This window comes from Eupeodes corollae, chromosome 1 (genome assembly GCF_945859685.1).
Source record: "Eupeodes corollae chromosome 1, idEupCoro1.1, whole genome shotgun sequence".
Taxonomy (NCBI): Eukaryota; Metazoa; Arthropoda; class Insecta; order Diptera; family Syrphidae; genus Eupeodes; species Eupeodes corollae.
This window is the reverse complement of record NC_079147.1, coordinates 146,604,674-146,622,845: the sequence shown is the minus strand read 5'-3', so window position 1 is coordinate 146,622,845 and position 18,172 is coordinate 146,604,674. Positions and strand designations below refer to the sequence as shown.

At 31.1% G+C, this 18,172-nt stretch overlaps 1 protein-coding gene across 2 annotated transcripts in view; it reads right to left on the bottom strand.

The window, feature by feature from the left end:
- Positions 1-3,929: 3,929 nt before the first annotated feature.
- The window catches only part of LOC129942321 (furin-like protease 1), a 705,779-nt gene continuing 691,536 nt past the window's right edge, over positions 3,930-18,172 (bottom strand). For both annotated transcript variants that reach the window (XM_056051194.1, XM_056051193.1), the window contains exon 12: positions 3,930-4,897. In XM_056051194.1, the coding sequence (XP_055907169.1) occupies positions 4,194-4,897 (704 nt within the window). In that variant the 3' untranslated portion in view covers positions 3,930-4,193. The remainder of the gene's footprint in view (positions 4,898-18,172) is intronic.

Genomic DNA, 18,172 nt, shown 5'->3' with positions numbered 1-18,172 from the left:
TTTTTCAGTTTTTCAAAAAAATCGTGGGCTAACCCCTTGCCGAAAAAAGTAGTATTTTCAAAACTATTTCCCACCCAATCAAAATACACATCAAAAGAAAGGTATTTAAATGCTCTACCCACAACTGCAAACCAAAATGTTCTACGAGCTCTCGTTCTCGAAAAATTCGTCAAAAAGTAAGATTACAGAATTTTGACCCGGCCCTTCACAAATTATCTTTCCACTGCATTATTTCCTCAACCAAGCCTCCAAATAAGATGCGGTTTTCACTAAAATACAGAGCATCGACTCACCTTTCAATTGATGCTAAAATCTCAAAACTGATTTTTTGTCAGTTTCTCGAAAAAATCGTGGGCTAACCCCTTGCCGAAAAAAAGTAGTATTTTCAAAACTATTTCCCACCCAATCAAAATACACATCAAAAGAAAGGTATTTAAATGCTCTACCCACAACTGCAAGCCAAAATGTTCTACGAGCTCTCGTTCTCGAAAAATTCGTCAAAAAGGAGAATTACAGAATTTCGACCCGGCCCTTCACAAATTATCTTTCCCATTATTTCCTCAACCAAGCCTCCAAACCAGATGCGGTTTTCACTAAAATACAGAGCATCGACTCACCTTTCAATTGATGCTAAAATCTCAAAACTGATATTTTTTCAGTTTCTCGAAAAAAGCGTGGGCTAACCCCTTGCCGAAAAAAAGTAGTATTTTCAAAACTATTTCCCACCCAATCAAAATACACATCAAAAGAAAGGTATTTAAATGCTCTACCCACAACTGCAAACCAAAATGTTCTACGAGCTCTCGTTCTCGAAAAATTCATCAAAAAGTAAAATTACAGAATTTCGACCCAGCTAATCACAAATTATTTTTCCACTGCATTATTTCCTCAACCAAGCCTCCAAACAAGATGCGGTTTTCACTATAATACAGAGCATCGACTCACCTTTCAATTGATTCTAAGATCTCAAAACTGATTTTTTGTCAGTTTCTCGAAAAAATCGTGGGCTAACCCCTTGCCGAAAAAAAGTAGTATTTTCAAAACTATTTCCCACCCAATCAAAATACACATCAAAAGAAACGTATTTAAATGCTCTACCCACAACTGCAAACCAAAATGTTCTACGAGCTCTCGTTCTCGAAAAATTCCCCAAAAAGTAAGATTACAGAATTTTGACCCGGCCTTTCACAAATTATCTTTGAACTGCATTATTTCCTCAACCAAGCCTCCAAACAAGATGCGGTTTTCACTATAATACAGAGCATCGACTCACCTTTCAATTGTTGCTAAAATCTCAAAACTGATTTTTTTTCAGTTTTTCAAAAAAATCGTGGGCTAACCCCTTGCCGAAAAAAAGTAGAATTTTCAAAACTATTTCCCACCCAATCAAAATACACATCAAAAGAAAGGTATTTAAATGCTCTAACCACAACTGCAAACCAAAATGTTCTACGAGCTCTCGTTCTCGAAAAATTCGTCAAAAAGTAAGATTATAGAATTTTTACCCGGCCCTTCACAAATTATCTTTCCACTGCATTATTTCCTCAACCAAGCCTCCAAATAAGATGCGGTTTTCACTAAAATACAGAGCATCGACTCACCTTTCAATTGATGCTAAAATCTCAAAACTGATTTTTTTTCAGTTTCTCGAAAAAAGCGTGGGCTAACCCCTTGCCGAAAAAAAGTAGTATTTTCAAAACTATTTCCCACCCAATCAAAATACACATCAAAAGAAAGGTATTTAAATGCTCTAACCACAACTGCAAACCAAAATGTTCTACGAGCTCTCGTTCTCGAAAAATTCATCAAAAAGTAAAATTACAGAATTTCGACCCAGCTTATCACAAATTATTTTTCCACTGCATTATTTCCTCAACCAAGCCTCCAAACAAGATGGGGTTTTCACTAAAATACAGAGCATCGACTCACCTTTCAATTGTTGCTAAAATCTCAAAACTGATTTTTTTTCAGTTTTTCAAAAAAATCGTGGGCTAACCCCTTGCCGAAAAAAGTAGTATTTTCAAAACTATTTCCCACCCAATTAAAATACACATCAAAAGAAACGTATTTAAATGCTCTACCCACAACTGCAAACCAAAATGTTCTACGAGCTCTCGTTCTCGAAAAATTCGTCAAAAAGTAAAATTACAGAATTTCGACCCAGTCCATAACAAATTATCTTTCCACTGCATTATTTCCTCAACCAAGCCTCCAAACAAGATGCGGTTTTCACTATAATACAGAGCATCGACTCACCTTTCAATTGATGCTAAGATCTCAAAACTGATTTTTTGTCAGTTTCTCGAAAAAATCGTGGGCTAACCCCTTGCCGAAAAAAAGTAGTATTTTCAAAACTATTTCCCACCCAATCAAAATACACATCAAAAGAAACGTATTTAAATGCTCTACCCACAACTGCAAACCAAAATGTTCTACGAGCTCTCGTTCTCGAAAAATTCCCCAAAAAAGTAAGATTACAGAATTTTGACCCGGCCTTTCACAAATTATCTTTGAACTGCATTATTTCCTCAACCAAGCCTCCAAACAAGATGCGGTTTTCACTATAATACAGAGCATCGACTCACCTTTCAATTGTTGCTAAAATCTCAAAACTGATTTTTTTTCAGTTTTTCAAAAAAATCGTGGGCTAACCCCTTGCCGAAAAAAAGTAGAATTTTCAAAACTATTTCCCACCCAATCAAAATACACATCAAAAGAAAGGTATTTAAATGCTCTACCCACAACTGCAAACCAAAATGTTCTACGAGCTCTCGTTCTCGAAAAATTCGTCAAAAAGTAAGATTACAGAATTTTGACCCGGCCCTTCACAAATTATCTTTCCACTGCATTATTTTCTCAACCAAGCCTCCAAACAAGATGCGGTTTTCACTATAATACAGAGCATCGACTCATCTTTCAATTGATGCTAAAATCTCAAAACTGATTTTTTTTCAGTTTTTCGAAAAAATCGTGGGCTAACAACCCCTTGCCGAAAAAAAGTAGTATTTTCAAAACTATTTCAAACCCAATCAAAATACACATCAAAGAAAGGTATTTAAATGATCTACCCAAAACTGCAAACCAAAATGTTCTTCGAGCTCTCGTTCTCGAAAAATTCGAATTTCTACCCGTTACACCGCAAAGTGGTGTTCTATCCCCTCTTCTCTGGAACCTAGTGGTGAATGAAATCCTAACTAGTCTTGAAGCGGATTGTTTCAGAGTGATTGCCTACGTGGATGGCGTTGCTATAGCGGTTTCAGGAAAGCATCTTAACACAAAATTCCAAAGCACACAGACTGCACCATCCCCAACTGCATATCGACATAAACTTCCAGATCTCTATACCTTCCAGATCTTTCTTTGAGGATAGGGCATTCCTGGAAGACGAGTCAATGTATAAAAACTAAAAGAAGGGGTTGGTGGAGGTGTGTACTCTGAACGACTGAAATTAAGTCTCTCATTCCGCCTTCCCAATCATTGTAGTGTGTTCGACGCGGAACTTTTGGCGATAAAAGAAGTATTGTCCTGGCTTAAAGAAAACGTGATATCAACATCTAATATTCGTATTTTCTCAGATAGTCAGACCGATATAAAATCTCTGGACTCTGTCTCTAAAAACTCTATTACCGTCCATAACTATCGATCATCTCTAATGGAGACAGTTTAAAATTCACCTTTGCTGGGTGCCGGACCATAGAGACATTCCTGATTACTGTAAGGCAGATGAACTCGCCAGGTTTTGGCAAATGCTGGTATACAAATCGCTAATTGTAAACTATGGCTAATGCAGGACGTAACGGACTCAAACTGGTTTAAATGAGCTCAGGAGAAAGCCTGAAGATTCACAGCTCGTAACGAACGTAGCAAGTAAATTCGATCAATTTAAAAATACTTTTCCATATAAAATAAAAACAATTAAACATTGAAAATTATTGTCTCTTAAATTTTATTTCACTTATAACAATATTCAATTTGATTTTTTTTTGTATAAAATATATAATCTTAAGTTATAGTTTAAAACATTTATATTTTTTGTGACAATTTTTATAACAATAAATAGATTTTAAACATGATGAAGCGTTTCAATAAATTACAACCCAAATTTACGTGTTCGTTTGTATGTAAATTAAAAAAAAAATAATTATATAAAAGTAATTTAACTATAAATGGAATTTTTGTCATCTTCAATGGAATTATGTCTTGGATAAATTTAGTATGTCCTCTTCTGAATCCGAGGACTCTTCACTAGCAACTACCAAACTGTATTGAGGCATTGGTTGTTCTCTATTAGGCAAAATTAGATCTTCGTTTGTTGTAGTGTTACTTTGATAGGTGTCAACTTCTTCTTCGTCCTCTGCCGTCAAGACCTGAGTTTCATCATTTGCTAAGCTATAGCCTACTCTGTCATATGAATATTCCTTGTTTAGGCCAAATCTTTTGCGACCCATCCTTGCCACAGCAACAATTAAAATAACAACCATTGACGGTATAAAGAACAATAGTAAGCCTGCCGGAATGTATTTCCAGTTGGACATGGAGTCAGATCTATCATCACCTGAACTTCTCTCGGCAAATACATAACAATAGCCCTCTTGGTTATTAAGGGTTTTGAGCTGACTCTCTGGAAAGCAAGCTGTACATTGTGAAGAGCTTGGTCCATTGCATCGAAGACAGCTTTTATCACAGATAGCACACATGTTTTTCAAGCTGCCATCGTCGTCCAATGGGGGATCGTCGGGTGTTGAACCTGTATTGCTTATAGTTTGCTTTTGAGCTGCCTCGAGATCATTAAATAAGACATCGTGCTCCGTTGGATGGACTTCACTTATGGGAAACGTTTGTTCAGGACATTTGGTAAAACATCTGCCGTTGAAGAGATATGTTTGATCGTTGCATTCTACATTATGGAATAAGAACATAAAAGCGGATATAAATATTATGAATCAAATGAAAGAATATAAATTAAAATGGATTAATCGAATATATTTACAAAATGTATGGGATAGGAAAATAATATAGGGAATGGGAAGAAGGTATTCGATTATAAAGCATTCTTATACGAAATGGATAAATAAATGAAGGAGAAAAATAACTTGGAAGAACGTTTGGCAATTTGTGTGAGGTTATATATATAATTTACAGGAATCAAGATGATCCAAACATTGTAAATGTTTGCCATCTTCAAAAACTTGGAAAGTGGATTTACACCTCAGATCTAAGTTTTAGAATAATAATCAACAATCCCCGGAAAATGCAGGCCTTGCCGGATTCATATTCGCCATGAAATGTAAAGCATTACTAGAGCTGCAAGAGTAAATTGAAATTAAGAGTTGAAAATATTCCGCTGGGCACCCTTTAGTTATTAATTATAATTTTAATCGCGAAATTCGAGCCTCTGCGCTGAATTTAATATGGATAAGGACGGTTGCGGTTTCAAAACAATTAAGAGCCAGAAAAAGAAAAACAACACATCGAAAACAAGTTCAAAAGTTTCCAAACATGATTAAAATTTAAATTGGGTACTACTCCTTTTTAGTTGATTATCGACTATTATACTATCGAAAATACTATCAGTCCAGAGAAGATTCATTCCGTGAAGGAGAATGAACTAAAAAAGCTTTGGACTGATATGCGGTACGACATAAATTTGTGTTGGAAATGTTGGACCAAATAACTGAGCTTCGTAAGATACCAAACAAAGTTACAGCAAATTCTTCAAAGAGAAAATATCTATGTACATGCAGCGGAAGCCCTTTCGATGGGCTCTATAGAATGTCGAAGGCTTGTCTGACTTTCGAAACACATGCTTACACGCAAAAATGAACTCTATCAAAAACTCTATTATACAGACATTCTTCAGCTAAAGTTCTCATTAATTTTCAAAGACGCCCAGGTCGACCGATTTATGTTTAAGTCCGAATGCCTTTAAAGGAATTCCAAAGGGTTTTGATTTTGAAACTAAGGATAACACACATTTGATTGATGTCAATCTAAACGTAACCTACTTTATTGAAAAAACAATTGAGTGTTTTGATATGTTAACTCGAGTTTCGGGTTTCATTTCAGCCCACAAAACTATCAACAATGAGAATTTAGGAGCGTTTGGTGAAGTAGAAAAACGTAAACGAATTTTCAGAAAATTGACATTCTAATGATGGCTTAAATAAGATGAACCCTGTAGTTTTCACGTTTTTATTGCTAATTACATTTATGAAACATTCCTTGCTAAGAGTTACTTTAAAAATCTGCACGTCATGGAATCCTTGTCGAAAATTCAAGATTCTTGGCGTGCAGTTGCTAAGCTAAAAAGTTCCACTTTCACCAACTCTATTTAGTTCAGTTCTGGAAGATATCTTCTAAAAAACTAACTGGAAGGAAAAATATGAAATAAAGATATGTGGACAAGGTCCCAACAATTTAAGCTTTGCACACGAGATATTTAGTTCTAAATTCTACAAAAGCTACACACATTCCAGAAAAGTTGACGGAACTAGCTACCTTGTACAAAAATAACGGACTTTAAATAAACAAATCGAAAACTAAAGTCATTACAAAACACACAAAAAGAAGATATAAGGTTGGACGAAGTAAAAGTTGAGTACCTACACAGAAGATTACATATATTTGGGACAGCTAAAATCATTTAAGGCCCAAGAAAATAAAGAAATTAACAGACGCATCGCAAATAGCTGGAAACAATTCTGAAGTTGTAAATAAAAGGTCAGCCAAACAATTGTTCTTATTTTGAAAATGCTATAAAAAGATCGAGTGTAGCTTCGGCTGTTTGGCACGTTGCTCCGCCGCCGGCATTCTTGTTGAAACCAAATGTTGCCAATATCCTACTCCTCAATTATTGTGACCAAAAATTCGTTCAACATGGCCCGATAACGATCGCTATTGACTGTAACGGCCACTCGCTCATTTTCGAAGAAAAATGACCCAATTATACCTCTGGACTAAAATCCGCATCAAACAGTGACTCGTTTTGGGTGTATCGGCTTTTCAATGTATGCGAGCGGGTTTTCTGTGCCCAAATGCCACAATTTTGCTCGTAATAAAATGGACACCAGAAAACAATGGAACAGTTGGACGACCTTATAAAAGATGGAGTAACGATCTATCACAAACAAGCTCAAATTGGTACAACGAAACCAAAAGTAGAGACTCATGGATAGCCTTGTCAGAGACATACTTTTCGGAGAATAACTTAAAAATGGTGTGTTCATTATTTAAAACATACTGACAAAGTTCTTGCAGTATTGTGAAACCAGACTCGGAAGATAAGCGAACAAGTGGTTGAAAGATGAAGATAGGTCTGTACCTTCCGAATTAGACTGGGGTGGCAGCACGTAACATGATACAACGGAGTTAAGTCGATACAATCGAGCATTGGCAGCACACACTTTAGTTCAACCGAGTGTCCTCGATTGTTTCAGCAGATTTGGCAGCACACAAACTTCAAATTGACGTTTGAACCAAAATTGTTCAATCGACAGAAATAAGTTATCGCCAGGAGTGATTGTTGTGTTAGAAAAATGGAAAAAGAAATAATATGTCAATTAATAAAACACAGAGTGAGATTTTTACCAATTTTATAAGTTCTCACGTTGATTTGGCGAGGGGAATTCTTAAAATTGCTCAAGGGAGGAAAAATATGAGTACAATCAACGCAGCCCACTATTCCCGGTAGTTTAAATTTCCTATAATAATGCTCCTTGCTGTCTCCAAATTTAGAGCTATCAAATTTAATCCATTTCGGACAAAACTTATTTTGCAGGAGACTCAACTTTCCGCGAAAGAACTTGGAAACTGTTGATTGTGCCATAGTTAGCAACAAATTTGTTCCAACATTGGTTTGCTATACTGGCTAGGAAGGTTTCATTTTATAGTTCAAAATGACTTTTTTAAGTAAAAGTCAAAATGAAACTCGTCTCAAATTACGTGCTGTCAAAAATAATTTGTTTCGAGTTGATCGACGATTGACAATCCTCGATTGTATCAAGTTACGTGCTGGCACCCCTGATTTTAAAACTTCAAGTAATCCCGAAAATCTCACTAAGAAGCTCTGCATAGAGGACAGTTTGACCCGTCTGAAAAAGTAGTTCCTATACAAGTACAACAAAGCACGTAAAGCTTAAACGCTAATCAACAATCTTGGTAAAGGTGGAATAACCCAATAAGAAATTATCTTTAAAATTGGTGAAGTTATCTTTATTGGAGCTCGCAATAATGCAAAACATATGGAATAGTTTTCGTGTCGAGTATTCCAATTTGCGAATGAGCTAAGACATCCCATTCAAAATGGATTTAACTCATCAATCAATCAATGTTCATCGATAACAATTAAAAAGGGGACCATTAAAGTTCTGACGAATTTAGCACTTGAAGATTTGTTTATACTGGTTTTTATTTGTTCTTCATTTAGAGGTTCGTGTTCAATGCTTTCACTATTTTTGATTTGATTGAGATTATGCTACATTATGATGTTCTTGAACTGGATAGACAAGTTGAAAAACTTACAATAATTCTAACAGAAATTAATGAGGTTTTAGTATAACTTAGAGGAACTCGCACATTAAGCAGCAAACATTCTTTTTCAAGCTTCCAACTACTTAGAAACTATCGATCAAATCATCATTTAACAAATGTGCATTGCAGAAAACTTTTAGCAACATAACTGCTTCTAGACATGTATAAAAAAGCTCTAATCAAGTCAAGAAGTTGAACGGCAAAATGCTGAAGATTCATGAATGAAGTGATTATTCAAAAACACAATTTCCCATTTTTTGTATCCATTTCGTAAGTTAACGACGCACGTCGCTTCATTTTTTTCTACTCTTAAATTTTTAACTATTGATACTCATAAATACATATAAAAAGCATTACATAATAAATTAAAATATAAAAATATAAAATGTATGAACAATTATTAGTATACAGCCATCACAAACATATTTTTAGTATTAATAATAAATACATGCATAGGAATTAAAATATATACCGATTTGACGATTGTTATCTTCTTTTTTAAATTAATTTCAAAACATACAATATTTATATTTTATGTTTTACATAACACCGATTATAATTAATATTTTATTTGATAGATATAAATTAAAATTAAAGGGATATGTAATGTACTAAGAAAAAAAAAGTAAAATTCGCTACTAAAAAATTATATAAAAAGAAGCCAGGAGAAGAAAACAACAATACAGATTTTGTTTAGTTTCAAAAAACCAAATTAAAATTTAACGTAATTTTGAAAACGTGCATTTGCAAACTGAACTTTAAAAAAAAATACCATACAAAATGTTGGAAAACTAAGACTTTTTAAGTTGTGAAAAGAGTTTATGAATGTTTTCATTTTTGAAACGTGCAATAAATTGTGAAGTATTTTCTTCCAGTTTAAATTTAACATGAACCAAATATGAAAATGTCAGTTGCACCAGGAGTTTGTTAAATGATATATATTAATAAAATTATTATGAAAAAGCTTTAAATAATAATAATGTTTACTTAAAATGAGCCATAAGTAGTAAACAAAGAGAGAGTCCAATCCAGTATCTAGGAATTTAATGGTTAATGTTAAACAAAAAAAATTAAAACGAAAACTATTTAAATGAACAAAAAAGTACACGACGAAACGAAACATTCATTAACAATAAACATAGTTTTACAAAATTTTGAAGTTTTTTAACTCACCAGCATTGTATTTTTTTTAATCAAGAAGAAAGATAAAAAAGCTAAAAGAAAATGTGCACGCGCAGTAAAGAGAAGATAAAAACTCCCAAAAAACAACGATTGCATTTTCAAAAATTCGAGATTCTGATTGTTGTTTTTGAAAATTTCAAACATTTCAAAAAATTTGTTGTATCTGTTTTTTTTTTTAGTAGCGATCACAGAAATTGATGATTGTTTTTTGATATAATAATAAAACAATTATAATTTTATGTTGTTTAATTTTTTTTTATTTATGAAAACATTTTTCTTGTTTTAACTTTAACTTTTAATTTTGTTTCCTTGTTTTTTTTTTGTTTTTTCATTAATTTCATTTCACATATTTTACGAATTTATTAAGTTTATTTTTTACATGATATTTATTTGTTATTTAATTTTTGTTTTGTTTCGATTTTAAATTTCATATTTAAGATATTTCATTTTGTTTTATTTTTACAATTATATAAGTACTTAAATACTAAATATGATTTAATTTTTTTAAATCATATACCTATTTTTTTTTTAATGTTTTGTTTTTGGTAGGAAAATTTTTCTGGTATTCGTAAAAAAAATTTCTTAAATTGTTTTTCTTGTTTTTTTTTTTTATTTTTCTATGATTGATGGTTCGAGAGAATTTTTATTTTATTTCTTTTATTTATTTTTCTTATTAAATAGACCCCCAAATGCTTATGCTTTAATTTTAGTTTATTCTTATTGTTATTGTTAAGATTATACTATTATTTTATTTGCGTTTAAAAGGTATATTTTACTATTGATTCTTAGATTTATTATTTTCATATTTGTTTTTGTTTTAAAATGTTTAGTATTGATTTTTGGCTTTGAATGGTTTTAGTTTTTATTTTTATTTTTCTTTTCTTTTAATTTCTTTTATATATATTAACATAGAATGAAACTAAAAAACAAAGTACCATTGCCCTTTAAATCTAAAAAAAATTACCTATTTCATAATAAAGGATATATTTTAAATGCATTAACGTTTTTTTTTCTATTTTACATAAAGTAAGGTGCACAGTAAAAAGTATTTTAAAAATAAAATAACAGTAATTGTTTATTTAATAATTGATGAGTTAGTGGACGTTATTGTCATTGCAATTGTTCAAATTAAAAAAAAGAAGACATATTTTAGTTTGCGTCACTGTATATGAATCTTAAGTTATTTACTGAGGAGCTGCCAAAAATATAAAAAAATTGTTGCTTAGTGACAAATGTGTCGAATAAATTAATTCCACTGTGACACAGTATTTACTTTATTTTAAGAACAACCAAAAGCTTGACCTTTTTTCAGAATGCACAACTAACAAATCAGCAGAAATCTCCTACCATAACGTTAATGAAATTTGACAGTTGTGACACTTATAAGCAAAACCGACATAGCTTGACCGTCTTGACGATATGAAGTACATTCTTTTTTTTCAAATTAATCTAATCACTAAAAGTAATAAGCCCTTGACTTGACTTGTAGATTTAATCAAAATGAACATATCTAATTATTTTCAAAATGGACCTATATTTGTTACTTCTTATTATTTTTCCCGCCAAAGTCTATCAAAAGAAAGAATTTGAGAAGTCATTGGGCCAGTTTATATTTATAAGATTTCTGAGAATTTTACAGATGGATATGAAGAATGAAATATAAATATAATTTCCTATTCATCCTCACTTAGAAATCAAATTACCTTTGAATTTCTTTTCCTCTTTTTGTTGGTTTTAATTTTGCGATTTAGAATTCTTGAGAAATCAAATAATAAAAATTCTGTCCTCATATTTCTGAAAGCAAAAGTGAGAAATTTTGTTTATATTTCTGAGGATACGGACATTTCTGAGATCGAAGAAATATAAAAGGGCCAAAAGTATTTTTGAAAGTTGCTCTATAATTGCAAGTCATAGATTTAGACATTTTTTTTTAATTTTTTGGCAAGCAAAAAGCAAGAACCCTTTAAGAAGAACAAATCTTTATACTTATAAATACAATGTAAAATATGCCGAATCTGCCGAACAATGTTCTTAGGTGTTTAAAGCGTTGGCTCTAAGAAAGTTGATAGAATTCGAAGTTCGTAAAACAATATTGTCTTACATAAATAATTTGGACAGAGCATCCCTTTAAAAATCTGAAGAAGAATAAGAAGAAAATCGTTGTTACGGAATTCTTGGTTGTATGTTTTTTTTTTATTATTTTTTTTATTAATGAAATTTTTAAATGCTCGTTTTTAAATTCCTTATTATTTATTATTTATTTTTTTATTGCTTATTTTTTTCATAAACAAAGAGCCTAAGAAAATCGAAGAAAGGCCCTGGCGGTGTCCTTATCAATGATTGTTTCATCAAACATTTTAAAAAGATTCTAAAGATATTTACTTCAAATAACAACCTCCAATAGGTTGGAAGTTCGGCAGGTTTTCGCCCCTTTTCATCAGTTTTCAGTTCTGAATTTAAAGTTCCATTTTAATTCTAAGTACCACAAGTAATGAACACTTGAGAGCATACAAATAAAAATCAGCATTTTAGGTCACTAAATGACTTGGAAGCTGTCAACTAGTCTAGAAGTTACGTAAACCAATTACGTAACAAGTAACGTGGTTTTCCATTGATTTGACATCAATATTTATATGTTTTATTTTATTCAAAGTCTTGTAGTGGGTTTAAAATAAGTGTCTATACAAAGAAATCTATAGACATGGAAAGATGACAAAAACGCTTAGCGGATAAAAGATCTTAAATAATTAAGTTTGAAGGTCTTGAAAATCAGAAATCTCTCATTAAAAAATATTGAGCTGCTTGAGAAAGCTTAAGTACGCAATCTGACTTCGTCGTTAGACACTTGAAACAACGTACAAAGTTCTTAAAGGTCTCCCAATGCAGGCAAAACCACAATTAAAAAAGATCAGATAATTTAAAGAACGTCGATTACAGAACAATTTAAGTCTTTAAATAAAATATGGAGTCACTTAACAAGGTATTTTTCTTTGTTCTCAAACAATAAGACGAGAAAGTTTAATGAAATTCGATTGAGGGGCTTGAAACACTTGTGTCAAAAAGACTTAAAATTGTAGGTTCAGTTTAAAAAGGAAAACTTTCGAAAACTCCTCAATGGCGGATCAGATGGAAAAAAATATGTTTGGCGTCGACCAAACCAACAATACGAATCAGAGTGCGCTCTAAACACGGAGGAGGAAACTTTACCGCATGGGGTGTTAATCTTGTGAAGGTGTTAGCCCAATTGAATGGACCAAAAAATTTATAACAAAATTATGGAAGATCATATGATTCCTTATGCTAATGACATTTTCCCCGTAACAGGGCTTTTTATTCACAATAAAGACCCGAAACAAACTTCTCGAATTGTTAACCCACCAATGATGACCTACTGTGTCTGTGAGACCAGGTATGGGAAAAAATGCGAATACATTTCTTCTCCGTTATTGTTTTTTGTTGAATTTGAATTTGTGTATTGCAATAAAAGAGCTTCCGTTGATTTAATAACATTGTTTTATTGTCAAGGAGCATATTTTACAACAAAAAAAAGAAATATTAGTAACACATTCCGAAAAATGTTCAGTTGAAAAACCCGGTCCGTGAGACCGGCATCACCATTGATCAAAGTCAAATTTGCGTTAAATCGTATTTGGAAGATAATTGAGCTAACGTTCTGAAATGGCTGGGTCATCACTCTCCCGATCTCAGCCCAATTAAGAATCTGTGGAATGACATTGAGCATCAGGTGGAAGGCCTAAATTCCAAAAACTTACAGAAAATTGTGGAGGGAGGGAGGAACTTTGATAAATAAGAAGGGGTTTCTAAATACATATCGGGGCTATCGTGAATGAAAATTTCCCTCGGCGTGTTTCCCTCTCTCGAACATTGGGAACCTTTATAATGCTTAAAATTTTCCCTCGAAATTACTTGGTATCGGGAAAAAAATTCCAGAGAAATTGAGCTGTAATAACATAGAATTTTCGGTGCGGGGAAATTTATTTACAGGAAGATTCCCGATTACGGAATGAATTAATTGGAAACAGAATATTCTGAGGGAATTAAAATTTCCTGTGAGATTTACGATAGGTCCCATTTACTTTAACATCGATGATAAAAGAAAAATTCGCTTTCAAAGAGCGTGTGCCATTTAAATGTCGAGGCTAAATACAAATATTTAAATGAGGAAAATGTTATCTTTTTCACATTATGTCCTATATACATAAATACCCTTAAGCAAACAAAACAAATAAACTCTTTGCTAATTCACTATCACAACTTGTCAAATTAATTCCATTAGATGCACTTTGAAGCACTCTCATATTTTGGGTAGACAAATTATTTTTTTTCTAACATAATATAGTCTATATGCATAATAAAATTTAATTAAATTAAACTCGTCATAATGATTACATAAAATATTCCGATTTTACTACAATTTTTCTATATAGTAGGTTTGTAAACTTAAATCACTTCAAATCCATTCTCTTTGAAATAAAAACAAAATATACATAATATCTATGTAAAACAAGATACATATGTACATACGTACTCGTAGAACTTTTAATGTCGATGTGATATTATAAATATTCTATGTTCACTCAATGTTGTCACGTACAACTAAATTAAATCATATTAGTGTCATACACCATTCAATTTCGTACTCAATGGACCGTTAAATTGAATTCATTCCACTTCTAAAACACAAAGCTTTCCATGATGATAATTTATTACATATTAAAATTGATTAAGGTATAGAGTAGATGGTATATTTTTTTATTTAAATGCTTTTGCTTTCTTTGGTAAAGTAAAGTGAAATAAAAAATTAATTAATTTAAAAGCATTGCCAACGGTTTAGTTAAGAAATAAAATGTCATTTTCGATTATAATGCTCCTCTTTTGGAAATACCTTTTTTTGTAATTAAAATTATCGTTTAAAACACGTTCGATGGTTTTCTGATTTATGTAAGTTTCGGAATGAAATTTGAAAATTAATTCATTCATACTATGTTTCCCTGATCGATATCTGTCATGTAAAAGACCTAAATATTGTTAAAAGAAATGATAATAAAGTTAAAGTCTTTTCAAAATCTTATGTGAAAACATTCTGAGATTGCCTAGTTGATTTTGACAGTTCGTGGTGGTTACATAGATTTTTTTACTTTCGGTTAAAATATCTTCTTTTAATCACGCATTAAAGAAAAATCATCATGTCAAGTTACAGTGCGTCAACGGCAATCACTATAGATGTGTGATCACCAACTTCTTGTGGAATGAATTGAACGTTATGGACACCAAAGACTTATGATGTTATATTTTACACATGATAGGGCTCTTTAACGAAGATAAAACCTTATTGATAACTCATATACAACTTGTTTTATTTTAAATTCGATCCGCTTTTAATGGAAAACCCTTTACATTGATCTAAGAATCTGCTCTACTCGCTCAAATATTTGAAGCTTATCATAAGTCGTTTGGACAATTATTAATGTCTAAGTAAAGTCTGTCAAATAGACTACACGTATAGAAGTTTGACAATCACCTGTCTTTACATCTTCAAAAATTAATATTTTTAAAGCATCTAAGATTTGTTTTAGTCTGATTAACAGAGCAATAGAATGACATAGTTAGGAATTAATTTTTGCGTGAATCATAAAAATTCGATGTCCAGTGTTTTATCAGAAAAAATATTTGATTTGTATGAGAAATATTGTTTATATTTCTGAGAATACAGCAATCTCTAAGATCTGTAAATATAATCAATTGTTTTTGAATTTTTTCAGCCTGTCAAATGTCATTGAAGTAAAAAATCTTTCTGAAAAGCCAATAGAAGGACCTTAAAAAGGCATAGTGTTGGATAAAATTCGATCTGATATAATAATAATATTTTAAGTTCAAAAGAAAAGTTGCATCTTAACTAACACAATTAATAAAATTGATGAAAATTGATGTGGTGCGAGATTTGAATTGAAATTCCTTCTTCCTTGAACATGTGCAGCGTAGTTTAAAATAAAATAATAAATTCATTAACAATTTGTTATAACATTCAGAAGCTTAAAAAACATAATACAGTTCCACAAACCGAAATATAACATTTTATAACAATAATGAACAGTAAATTCATGTAAGTTAAGAATGTGTAAAAGTTTATAATTTGCTATTGATATGATGGGTATAAGTATAACAAAAACATTTATACAAATTAACAAACTCTTTGATTTAAATTGAACAGAAAATTCGATATGTAAATAAATTGCCTTATATTAACTATTTTCTTTAATTTATTGACAGTACAGGGTGGTTTTAAAAACTATAGAAAAAAAAAGCAGTGGAAATCACTTTTTTCAAAAGTGCAAAGTTGATATAGTGGCGCTGTCAAGCTGTCAAAACAATCTTTAGAACTAATATTTGAATAAGAGTTTTGAGTAAAATTTTTTGAAGACAAATTTTGTAATCGAATTGAATCGAAGCAAATCAAAACCTATATTCATCTGACTGATTGAAGTTTTGAAAAAAAGTTAATTTACAAATTTGATCAACATTAGATCAATTTATTTAGACCAAAAGAGAAAAATCGTTTTGACAGTTTTAAATAAAATCAGTTGTAGATTCTGACGTTTATTGAAATTATGGTTCATATCTTTCCACCCTGTACTGATTCGTCAATTATATACAATTAAGTATGATTGTATTAAATTGCTAGTGGACTTATAAAACTGACAAACAAAATAAGGTTATTTTAAAAAATACGAGTATTAGCCACATTCTGCATTCCTAGAACATTAAACAAAACATATACAGTGGAGAGCAAATAAATAGCACACTTCTAAGGTGTGTCAAAAAGGGAACTTTCGATTTAAAGTAGCATTTTCTTTTTAACAAAAATTTTCTTATTATTTTTTAAAGGTAAGTTAAAAAAACTTAGGATTTATATTGATAAAATGTAGAATGTAGACGTGGCATACACTCACAGGTTGTGAGTTCTCGATTTCAAGAAAGAAGGTCACACGAACTCTGATATAGTCTGTAAGTCGGAATATTCCCTAAAGAAGATTTTAAATGCTTTGAGGAATCGTTCCAGGAAAACCAACCCTCGAATAGATATTGCTATCATCGCCCGCTGATCCATTAATGTTTGTGTTGAAAAAATAAAACATTCCATTCAACAGGATTTTGGAGTAAATGTATCTTTAGGTACAATTAGAGGATTTCCAAAAGAAAACCATCTCGTTTCTAAGCAAAATTTTTGTTGGTGGCTTGAAAATAGCAAAAGAACACATTTCAAAAGACACAAATTGGTGACAAAATGTCTTGTGGACCGATGACTCTAAATTCATCCGTTTAGGATCTGAACTGACTTTGACTGTTTTTATTGTTTTGTTATTATGTTTTCTATTAATTTAACATACTTTATTTCTTTTAGAAAATCAAAAATATTTTTTAATTATTCTTAAATAATTTTTTAAATTAGAGGAAACCACTTTCGTTTAAAAAGTTTTTTTAATTTGTGTGCTATTTATTTTGTCGCCACTGTATTCTAAACACAAAGAACTCACGGTCCAATATAAACTGAAAATTCTTAAAAAAAATTAATATCTAATAAAATAGGAGGCTTGTAAAAGAACATTAGCTTTTGGAATAGCAATCACTATAAAATCATTTATTGAATTCAACTTAAAAATTGCATTCATTGATTTAACCTAAGGATTGGGAATGCAAAGACTTCAAACGAATACAAGGACTTCAAGGAAAGAATGCAAAAACTTCAAGTAAATGCAAAGACTACAAGTTAATACAGACTTCAAAAGAATACAAAGACTTTAAAAGAATGCAAGCACTTCAAGTAAATGCAAAGACTTTAAGTGAATGCAAAGAATACATTATAAGTCTAAAATGATTGCAATCAATAGATTGCCGTCAAATGATTGGAGACAAAATGATTACAGTATTTTTAAGGCCTAATGAATGTTTATTGCAAAATTTAAAATCCTAATCATTAGATTATTCAATGAATGCAATCTTTGTATTAAACTCATAAAAGATTGCATTCCCAAAAGATTGCATTCTTTTAAAAGCCAGTAAAAAAGTACGACAGGACAAAAGTATAATGTGAATATTTGGTTCTCAGGCAAGCAGATTACAAGCTGTATTTTTATTTCTTCTATAACAATTTATGAGTTTAATTAAATATGTATTTTCTTTTTTTAATAAATTATATATATATTTATATATATTATATTTATATTTATATACAACTTGAATAAAACATATTAATAATATGGTTTGTTTTCCTTTTTGATTTCTTTAAATTATTATAATTTCATTAATTGTTGATTTTTGGCGACAATATTTATATATTTTTTTCCAATTCAACTTTTGATATTTAAAAACATTATGACAAATAAAGAAAAATATAAATAAATCACAAAATACATGGAAGATAATAATTGGTATATATGCA